At 30.7% G+C, this 12,277-nt stretch overlaps 1 protein-coding gene across 1 annotated transcript in view; it reads left to right on the top strand.

Moving 5' to 3' along the window:
* Positions 1 to 11,341, top strand: part of LOC127738098 (uncharacterized) — a 32,884-nt gene extending 21,543 nt beyond the window's left edge. The window contains exons 12-13 of the mRNA XM_052249201.1: positions 1,811 to 1,910; positions 7,911 to 11,341. Of these exons, the coding sequence (XP_052105161.1) occupies positions 1,811 to 1,910; positions 7,911 to 8,333 (523 nt within the window). The 3' untranslated portion in view covers positions 8,334 to 11,341. The remainder of the gene's footprint in view (positions 1 to 1,810; positions 1,911 to 7,910) is intronic.
* Positions 11,342 to 12,277: the final 936 nt, after the last annotated feature.

Raw genomic sequence — 12,277 nt, 5'->3', positions numbered from 1 at the left:
TTGAAATTTATAAGACATGTATTGACCTTATATAATGACTATGTGAATGTTTATGCTAATCTGGCAAAATCAAAATTAGCTAGAGAAATGGAATAACAATGTTAAACACATAAATAATTATTGTATGATAGAACTGAGAAACACACTAATAATGACAAAGATGAGGAAAAGAAAAAAAATCCCATACAAATAGTATAGCTTTATAGTGTTACCAAACAATACAGAGAGAATACATTAATAGTAATACTGTTATCATAAAAAAAGGGGAAATATGTAGATTTATCATCAAAATGAACACTGAAAACGGCAATAAATATGCCAATAAAAAATCAGTTATGAGGCCCAAACTCCAGCTGAAAATTTTTCAAATCTCCAGTTGTGACTTGACAACTCTGTCACATGTGTGCGGTAGTATTAGCATTGGCAATTTTCATTTCCATGGAGATGTTTTGGCCCTGCCACCTCAGTCGTGGTCTATTGACTTTGAAACTTTTGCATAGTTTACATGTATTATTTTGTGATTAGGTCAGTTTATGGGGAACCACTAGAGGTAGGCCAATGATATTTGGTATGCATATGTCTTAGCATTGGCACATCTCATTTGCATGGAGATTATTTGGCCCTGTACCTTCAGTCATGGTTTATTGACTTTGAATATTTTGCATAACTTGCTTCTTAAAGTGTTGCTATTTTAATTTCAACATTTGCATTTTACTTTCAAAATAACAAAAAGGTGAGACATATCTGTGTTAACAGTTTATAAGATAAAGGTAGACAATCCATGAAATAATTAGACCTCTATGAGTCAAAAGCACTTATTTAATTTTTTAACAAGAGAGAGATTCAGGGTCTTATGGTCTTTTTGTTTCATTTGAAATAAGAAATATTTTCTTACTATTACTATCCAATTCCAGTAATTGCCTGTCTGTGTTATGAAATTGGGGGAAAAAAGGAACACTGGTTTAAAAAAGTTTTACTTTAATATGAAAATTTCTATCATAATGACATTTTATAAGTAATTAGTTCTAAACGTTGTTTTGTTGATCGATCAAGTATTGCTTTGTTTTCTAACAGGAATTTTTTAAGAATTTAAAATTTGGATATTTTTTCTAAAGTAATTACTGATCTGCTGATATTAATGGGAAATAATTAACATTGTACATAATTAACATGCGGAATCTTTATGTTATATACACTTTTGATTATGTCCCTTTAATGTCATGTTTTCAACATTTTTTTTCTTTCAAAAATTAACTCATCTAACAAATAGATTTCAATGTTCTTTTTAGAACACAGGATAATAGTTTAATAATCATTAGGTGAAAGTTGATAGACTCAAATATGTTTTTAGACTAGTGTTCCTTACAACTTTTGATATATAACACATCAATAACTGGATTTGGATGGTAAGAATTAATTTTATTTCACTTCACTTACTTCATACTAACAACCTTTCACTGAAACGATGAGCTAAAATGCTTTACCAGTTGATCAGTTTGTAGAGTTGAATTCAAACAGCAATATGGTAAAACACTTAAGCAATTGGTATTGTGAAAGGACTAAGACTATAGAATATGCACTATAATAGCTATTTGGTCTTGCTGTAGAATGACTTATTAACATTTCAGATCTAAAAAAAAAAAGTTTTCAATCAATTTAACTACATAGAACTATAATTTTAATGGAAGACGCATGTATCTTATAAATGGAATCAAGTTTTTTATGTGTATTTTGTTTTTTTTAATTTTTATAGTAAAAACTATTTTTACCATCTATTGTTATTAATCTGCTATCACTGCATATATTTCAGTCCAAAAAAGGAAAGTGTACATGTACCACCTATTATTTGTAACATGGTCGAAGCTAAATTAAAGGATAACAAGTATCCTCCTACTGTAAAGGTGTCAGAGGTAAGGAAAATATACTATAGGGAAAATTCTTATCCTATACTAGAATAAGAAGGGAATGACTTACGGATTTTTAAATGAAGTATAAAATATATCTATTTGAAAACTTCCATTATTTCAATTTTGTAGAGAAATGTAGAATTGGTCGTGCTGTAGAATGAATGTTCAGAATATTGAGCTCTACCTTTTATCTATTTACGTCAAAACTGTCAAATTTACCATTTTTTTTTTCGTTTTTGCTATTATCTTGAAATCTATAGAAGTTAGAGAGAAACTTTAAATAGCAAAACTGATCAGCAAGAAAAGATTTACAATACGTTTGATCCATATCATTGAACAGCATTAGAGATTTACAATACGTTTGATCCATATCATTGAACAGCATTAGAGATTTACAATACGTTTGATCCATATCATTGAACAGCATTAGAGATTTACAATACGTTTGATCCATATCATTGAACAGCATTAGAGATTTACAATACGTTTGATCCATATCATTGAACAGCATTAGAGATTTACAATACGTTTGATCCATATCATTGAACAGCATTAGAGATTTACAATACATTTGATCCATATCATTGAACAGCATTAGAGATTTACAATACGTTTGATCCATATCATTGAACAGCATTAGAGATTTACAATACGTTTTATCCATATCATTGAACAGCATTGGAGATTTACAATACGTTTGATCCATATCATTGAACAGCATTAGAGATTTACAATACGTTTGATCCATATCATTGAACAGCATTAGAGATTTACAATACATTTGATCCATATCATTGAACAGCATTAGAGATTTACAATACGTTTGATCCATATCATTGAACAGCATTAGAGATTTACAATACGTTTTATCCATATCATTGAACAGCATTGGAGATTTACAATACGTTTGATCCATATCATTGAACAGCATTAGAGATTTACAATACATTTGATCCATATCATTGAACAGCATTAGAGATTTACAATACGTTTGATCCATATCATTGAACAGCATTGGAGATTTACAATACGTTTGATCCATATCATTGAACAGCATTAGAGATTTACAATACGTTTGATCCATATCATTGAACAGCATTAGAGATTTACAATACGTTTGATCCATATCATTGAACAGCATTAGAGATTTACAATACGTTTGATCCATATCATTGAACAGCATTGGAGATTTACAATACGTTTGATCCATATCATTGAACAGCATTAGAGATTTACAATACGTTTGATCCATATCATTGAACAGCATTAGAGATTTACAATACGTTTTATCCATATCATTGAACAGCATTGGAGATTTACAATACGTTTGATCCATATCATTGAACAGCATTAGAGATTTACAATACGTTTGATCCATATCATTGAACAGCATTAGAGATTTACAATACATTTGATCCATATCATTGAACAGCATTAGAGATTTACAATACGTTTTATCCATATCATTGAACAGCATTGGAGATTTACAATACGTTTGATCCATATCATTGAACAGCATTAGAGATTTACAATACATTTGATCCATATCATTGAACAGCATTAGAGATTTACAATACGTTTGATCCATATCATTGAACAGCATTGGAGATTTACAATACGTTTGATCCATATCATTGAACAGCATTAGAGATTTACAATACGTTTGATCCATATCATTGAACAGCATTAGAGATTTACAATACGTTTGATCCATATCATTGAACAGCATTAGAGATTTACAATACGTTTGATCCATATCATTGAACAGCATTGGAGATTTACAATACGTTTGATCCATATCATTGAACAGCATTAGAGATTTACAATACATTTGATCCATATCATTGAACAGCATTAGAGATTTACAATACGTTTGATCCATATCATTGAACAGCATTGGAGATTTACAATACGTTTGATCCATATCATTGAACAGCATTAGAGATTTACAATACATTTGATCCATATCATTGAACAGCATTAGAGATTTACAATACGTTTGATCCATATCATTGAACAGCATTGGAGATTTACAATACGTTTGATCCATATCATTGAACAGCATTAGAGATTTACAATACGTTTGATCCATATCATTGAACAGCATTGGAGATTTACAATACGTTTGATCCATATCATTGAACAGCATTAGAGATTTACAATACGTTTGATCCATATCATTGAACAGCATTAGAGATTTACAATACATTTGATCCATATCATTGAACAGCATTAGAGATTTACAATACGTTTGATCCATATCATTGAACAGCATTAGAGATTTACAATACGTTTGATCCATATCATTGAACAGCATTAGAGATTTACAATACATTTGATCCATATCATTGAACAGCATTAGAGATTTACAATACGTTTGATCCATATCATTGAACAGCATTAGAGATTTACAATTTGTTTTATCCATATCATTGAACAGCATTAGAGATTTTTGCATGACTAAAATTAGTGCTGTATTATAGTTTAACTGTCATTCTTGTCTGTAGGTAGACACTTCCAAAATGTTTAAAATAAAGGTTGACAACCCTTCTTGGTTTTGAAGACAGCAAATGAGTAAGAAAAGTTCCTCTTTAGGTCACCTGGCCCAAAGGGCCAAGTGAGCTTTTCTCATCACTTGGCATCTGTCGCCAGTCGTCATTGTCCCTTAACTTTTACAAAATTCTTCTCCTCTGAAACTAAATGGCCATTGGATGAAGAGTTGTCTCATTGGCACTCATACCACATCTTCTTATTTATATTTAACAAAACTTGCCAACAATCATCATTGGGGTCACTTGTTTAAAAATGTGTGCAATGACCCTGCCTGCCACACTAAGATGGCTGACATGGCTAAAACTAGAACATAGTGGTAAAATGAAAGTTTTTTCTATCATTTTGAAAATTGCTATAAATAAAGAAAATCTGACAGAGGCTGAATGTTCAGAATATTGAGCTCTACCTTTTATCTATTTACGTCAAAACTGTCAAATTTACCAATTTTTTTTTTCATTTTTGCTATTATCTTGAAATCTATAAAAGTTAGAGAGAAACTTTAAATAGCAAAACTGATCAGCAAGAAAAGATCTACAATACGTTTGATCCATATCATTTCCATAACCAGAAATACTCTTTTACTATACTCTGATTTCTCACGTCATTTAAACATTTTATGGGCTAACTGGATCCCTGCATCTTTGATCTGATAAAGTAATTGTGACTGCTTGATATTTTTACAAACACCCGTCTTTATTCTTATGTACATAATCCAACCCTGCCTAAAGAAATATATTAATTTTATCATTTAAAAACAAATATCGGAGCAGTCATAAGGAAGTTATCCCCATTAGAATATTTATCCCTTAGCTCAACGTACTGACATAGATTTTATGCCCAACAAACGCACAAATGACGTCTAATAACATCACCATAAACCAAACACTTTGATGGAAAGATAACAATTGGAATCAAGCGTATTATGTTAACTTGGCTGAAATAGTCAGATGACTCCTTATTAGAAATATTGCCCAATTTTCACCAATTTTTTGCATTTTTGCCTAATATCTTACAAAAATTTTCTGGTCTATAACTGTTGGACCAAATTTAAACAAACTTGGACACACTCATTATTGGGGTATCTAGGTTAAAAAATATGTCTGATGACCCTGTCTGCAAAAAACCTGGCTGACATGGCTACAAATAGAACATAGGGGTGAAATCCAAGTTAAGTCTATTATCTTGAAAACTGATATGAATATAGAAAATCTGACTGGGGGCAGAAATGTTTAGAATGTTGAGATTCACCTGCTGTTCATTAATGTCAAAACTGTCAGACATTTTCTAATAGAGTTATTGCCCTTTAATGTCAAATTTTACCAATTTTTTTTTCATTTTTGTCAATTATTTTGAAAACTTTAATAGACCTTTAATCAGCAAAAATGATCAGCAAGAAAAAATCTACAAAAAAGTCAAATGGCTGGAATTGTCAGAGAACTGGTTATTGTAATTTTTTCTCTTTAAATGCATTTTTACCATTTTTTTTTTGCAGTTTTGCCTAGGATCTTATAAATTATGATAGATATATAGAAACTTTAAATAGCAAGAATGATCAGCAAGACAAGATCTACAAATAAGCCATCATGGCTTAAATCTTAAGTCGACTTGTTAAAGGAGTTTTGCCCTTTAATGATGATTTTTACCATTTTTTTTAGTTTTTGCCTATTATCTTGAAAAGTATAATTGATAAAAATGTAGATAGAAACTTTTAAAAGCAAAAATAATCAGCAGAACAAGATCTACAAGTATGTCAATGTGACTGAAATTGTCAGTTAACTCTTTATAGAGTTCTTGCCCTTTACGGATGATTTTTACCAAAAAGTGTCCATTGTTAAAATGCAGGTGAGAGACAAAGGCTCTTAAGAGGCTCTAGTTAGCTCACCTGGCTCTTTAGGTCATGCAATTGCCATCTCTTGTGTCTGTTGTCTTTACCAACTATAAAAAATCATCTTCTCTGAAACCATTTGACCAATTTTAACCAAACTTAAATTGAAGGATTCTAAGGGTATAAGGTTTGTGCCTTTTGTTCTTGCCAATCAACCATCATGGCAGCCAGCCATTGCTAAAAATAGAACTTTAGGGTAAAATACATGAATTGTAATATCTTGAAAATCAAAAAAGATGGGGAAAACCCTACAGGTGAAAAATGTTCAGAATTTCAAGATCTACCCATTTCCTATTTCCAGATTATCAGATGACTACTTGTAGGACTTATTGCCCTTATAGGACAATTTTTGACTATTTCTTGTGTTTATTCCTATTATCTCCAATACTGTAATTCAAGTTTTTGTCTTGAAAATTATAAATGATAGGTAGGTAGGAACAGTAAAGAGCAAAAATAATCAACCAAAAATATGACTGAAACCATTGGATGACTTGATCCGTATAGGAGTTATTGGGTTAAAATACTGATTTTTGACTAATATCTGAGAATTTTTCTATTATCTAAAATGATTAGCAATTGAAGATAAATTTTTGACAATTGATTGATTTAGGATCTTAAGAGCCTATTAGTTTTTTAAATTAGATTTTGTTGATGATCTTTCCAAATATTTCCTGTAAAATCAATGCTTACATGCTCCACCAGGTATATGTTTTGAACTGAAAGATTTACCATTGTTTGTCCTTATCATACATTTGTGACTTGGATGGAGAGTTGTCTCATTGGCACTCATACCACATCTTCTTATTTCTTTTTACTAGTAAATCAATATTTAAGTTGTAAGTCTAGATTTCAGAATTAGCTGATGGCATATCATTGAAATTTTACCAATCCAAACCTTTTGCAGAGAAATTGGCTTGCAAATAATATTTGAATAACTACAGCCTTCATTTGATGTAGGAATAAATATGACAAATTTTTGTTTTAATATAAATACAAGTAATTTGTGGAAGATAGCAACCACACACAAAAACTTTTCAGCATTTGGTAATGTGAAAGAACCAAGAATTTTGGATATACACAGTTAGTTCAGTTTTGCTTTAAATTCTGACATCAATTTTTTCATGTAGTTAACCCAAAACGTTTCATAAGCCTTTATGCCTATTCTTATTTTATACTTTTTGCTGCATAATTTGAGAATATTTTTACATAGAACTGGTTTAAGTTTACTTTAATGGAAAAGGTAAACTTTGTTCTTATTGTATATATTTCTAAATTTAAGAATGGTAGTAAATTATTCAACATCATCCAGTTTCAACCCTTTAATGAATTATTGATTATAATTTTTTTTTACATTTTTTTGTTTTGTATTGCCTTTGGTGAAATATTAGAAGAGTTGATAAATACCCAACAAAACTAGTTTCAGACAATTTCTTTTTAAAGTATAACCCCTTTCAAAATTATCCTAGGATAGTGAACTAATACAGTTAAAACTACAGGTAAGTAGCAAATTTATAGTACCGGTAACTTGTTTGAAATATTAAAATTCTATGGTATATGTTTTTCAGTGTTTGATAGACATATTTTCCAACAACCAGAAAATACAGATTCCACCTGTTAAAGAAAAAGAAAGTACAGCAAAACCTGATGACACACCTGATTCTCCAAATGCAAAATCCATGCCAAATACCGGTATTGTTAAAAATACAGATCAAAACAGCCCCAAAAAGTCAACTGTTGTAAAGTGGGCTGATGAAGAAAGCCCAAATCCTCAGAAAACAGCTGAAATACAGATTCCCCCTGTGAAAGAAAAGGAAAGTACAGCAAAGTCATCTGATGACACACCTGTTGTAAAGTGGGCTGATAAGGAAAACACAAAGCATTTAAAAACAGCAGAAATACAGGCTGCTATGATTAGAACTTTAGAGAAAGAAATGGATGAAAAGGACCATAAAACAGTCACCAAGTCTAGTTCATGTAGTTTATTATAGTTCATGGTTTGAAGGAACTAAGTCAGCTAATCAAATATCTTTTTAAAATTTATTAATGGGGAAATGTTATATTAAAATATAAAGTGAAAAATTAAGGGATTATGAAGCTAAAACTTTTAATACACTGTCTAGGAAAAAAATTAGACGTTAAACAAAATATTAAGGAAAAGATGAAAATGTGAGAAGCAAATGTCCTTAAAAATATTTTTATTTTATGTGGAGTACCCTAAGTGCACCTGATAACTAAATACAACTATCATTGGGGCTCTCAATTTTGTGTGCATCAATACATAGTGTTACTGTCCATAATATTAACAAATTTGTTGAAAATCAACACTAAGGTCCACAATTAAAATATCAACAGAAACAGAAACAGACAACAGCAACTTTTGATTAGGTTCCTCACTACTGACAATCTTATTTATTTATTTTATTAAAAGAGGTGATGGTCATTTTGACCTCATGATATAATATATTCTTGAAGTAGTCTGGGTTCATAGCCAGTACTTGTTCATTCAAAGTGTTATTGTAAATTATGCACATCAACTTTCAATAAAATAAAACTTTCACCCATCTAGTGTGCATCATATTTAAGCTAGTATGCCAGTTCAATGATTGCGAATTATTGACTACTTTGATTTAGATCCATGTTAACATGAAAAAAATGAATGAAAAAGTTCTTTTTTCCATTGCTATTTCATTCTAATTTCAAGATTAATTAAATTCAAAATACGGTAAGAAGTTTAAATAATCAATGGATAGCTGGAACGAAGAATGCAAGATTTTACTAAAGTGCTTTTTCTCTTTTGTTCCAGTTATGTATGTTCCTCTGGCAGTTACAGCTGTGTACAAAATGTATGTAAATTAACTTTGGATATTGTAAATCATGTGATATTATTTTGGGCAAATTCAAAAGCAAAATGACAATAAATTATAACAATCACCCGGTACCAGAATAATGAGTGAAGACTTACAATCAGTCCAGACATATTTCTGAAACAAGAAAAGGAAGGATGTTGAGTTTGCACATCAACATTTGAAAATGTTTTTTTTATCTTGCCTACAACGATTGTGGGACTGCAGTCTGTTGTCATGGTCATCGTTTATGTTTGGTACAAGTGTTGACAGAGTCTTAATCTTTGATTTAATAATTAGTTTTATTGTCTTGCCTTGACGGAGTCAAATATATGCCGATTCCGGTAGCGGCGGCGTCAAAAATGGCGTCAACAATGTATTAGTTTGTGATTAGGTCCAGTTTATGGTGAACCACTAGTGGTATGCCAATGATATTTGGTATGCAGGTGTATTAGCATTGGAACATCTCATTTCCATGGAGATTATTTGGACCTGGCCCCTCAGTCATGGTCTATTGACTTTGAAACTTTTGCTTTGTTTACATGTATTAGTTTGTGATTAGGTCAGTTTATGGGGAACTACTAGTGGTAGGTCAATGGTACTGTAAATTCAGAAATTATTGCGATGTTTTTGTTATTGTGAAAAATGCGACAGGGTTATTATCGCAATAATTTAAACTCGCATTTTGAAATTTTTTATATAAATTAAACAGGATTTTTCTCAATATCGCAAAAATTAAAATCGCATTTTAGTCTAAAATGACAAAATCGCAATAATAAATTTACAGTATTTGGTATCCAGTTGTATAAGCATTGGCAAATCTCATTTCCTTCGAGATTATTAGGCTCAACCCCTAAGTCATGGTCTATTGACTTTGAAACTTTTGCTTGGTTTACATGTGTTAGTTTGTTATTAGATCTGTTAAAGATGAACCACTAATGATAAGTCAATGATATTTGGTATGCGAATGTATTGGCATTTGCAAGTCTCATTTCCATGGATAATATATTTCCCCCTCATCATTGGTTCAATCAACTTTTACATAGTTTACAAGTTAATGTTTGTGTTTAGGTTTGTTTAAAAGGGAACGACTTATGATAAGTCAATGGTATTTGATATGCAGTTGTATTAGCATTGGCACACCTCATTTCCATGGAGATTGTTTAGCCATGCACCTTCAGTCATGGTTCATTGACTTTGAATATTTGCATAACTTACATGTTAAAGTATTGCTATTTTAATTTCAACATTTGCATTATCAAAATAATATAAAGGCAAGACATATCTCTGTGTTAACAGTTTATTAAATTACTTTCCATATATATTAATCTGTAAAATGAACTAAGATTAGTTTATTTGACACACATTTTCCTTTCCATTTGTATATTATTTGTACACACCAAATTACCTCATTTGAATACATCATGCTTGTTGGGTTATTAAGTTTTACATATTTAAAGTGCCTTAACTTTATTATATCATACTTTTAACAAATGTTAAATCTACTATTAAAAAAGTAATTTACGGAATAGAAACATGGAAAATTGTTTGCTTTAAAAACCACACTGTAGTTTTTTTCTTCAAAAAATGGTTGCCTTTTTCATTGCTTAAATGACAATTTTATCCAAACTCAGACTTAATTACCCCTTAAATGACAATTTTAACCAAACTCAGACCTAATTACCCCTTAAATGACAATTTTAACCAAACTCAGACTTAATTACCACTTAAATGACAATTTTAACCAAACTCAGACTTAATTACCACTTAAATGACAATTTTAACCAAACTCAGACCTAATTGCCCCTTAAGTAAATGACAATTTTTACCAATTATTTGCATTCTTGTTCAGATCTTGAAACTTCAGAATGAATTCAAACCAAACTTCAGATGCACCAAATTTATAAAGCATTATTTTCATTTGACTTGAATGATCTTAATTGTGTCTAGATTTCAGTTTATGAATTATTTCATCTTCTATCAACCAACATGGCCACCATGACTTATAATAGAACTTAGAAGTAAAATGCAAATGATTGTCTCATATCTTCAAAACTGCTGTTTTTAGGGAAAATCTGACTGGGACTGAAAATGCTTGGTAAAGTTCAAATCTGTAAAATTGTAGGTCAATTCCTAAATGGAAATATTGTTGTAATCTTATGAGCTTTTATCATTATGCGTTATCTTGAAAACAATAGTGGATAGAGGATCATAGAGAAAGTGTGGCAGCACACTTGACGAATAAGCAAATTGAGATCAAGAACAAATTCTTTGGTTGTTATCCTGCCAAGGAAGAATAAACCTCAAAAAGTTTTTTTTTTAGAAAAAAAGTTTGGTTGCAAAAAAGGTGAAAATAAATAACAATATGGCATATATTTGCCAGGTGAGCATTTCAGGCTACTAGTGCATGATAAGTTTAGATATTTGAGTGTTATGTTTACTTAGCATACTATTTTTATATATATATATATATACCTGTATACTGTCTATATTATTTATGAATTTTAATATGAGTTCTGTGATACATTTATGTCTATGTAATTTATATTCTTTTTATATGTGATCTATATGAACACTTTTTACACATTTTACTTCTCATACCCCTTTTTATGGCCCACCTAGGGGCATTATGTTTTTCGGTCTGTGCGTCCATTCGTTCGTCTGTCTGTCCGTCCGTCCGTTCATCCTTCCGTTCATCCGTGTGTCCCGCTTCAGGTTAAAGTTTTTGGTCAAGGTAGTTTTTGATGAAGTTGAAGTCCAATCAACTTGAAACTTAGTACACATGTTCCCTATGATATGATCTTTCTAATTTTAATGCCAAATTTGAGTTTTTACCTCAATTTCGCGGTCCACTGAACATAGAAAATGATAGTTCGAGTGAGACATCCATGTACTTTGGACACATTCTTGTTCAGAAAATATTTTTATTTAAGATAGACTCTTTCAGTATGACAACACCATTTTTAACTTACCTGGAACAAAAGACTACTATGAGCTATTTCTATCACTTGACAGTTGGCACCATCTGTGCATTACATTACATCTATCTATTGAAATCTTCACTGGAATAACTAAGCTGATAAACCTAA

This window comes from Mytilus californianus, unplaced genomic scaffold, assembly GCF_021869535.1.
Source record: "Mytilus californianus isolate M0D057914Y unplaced genomic scaffold, xbMytCali1.0.p SCAF_4, whole genome shotgun sequence".
Classification (NCBI taxonomy): Eukaryota; Metazoa; Mollusca; class Bivalvia; order Mytilida; family Mytilidae; genus Mytilus; species Mytilus californianus.
This window is presented reverse-complemented; position numbering and strand designations above follow the sequence as displayed.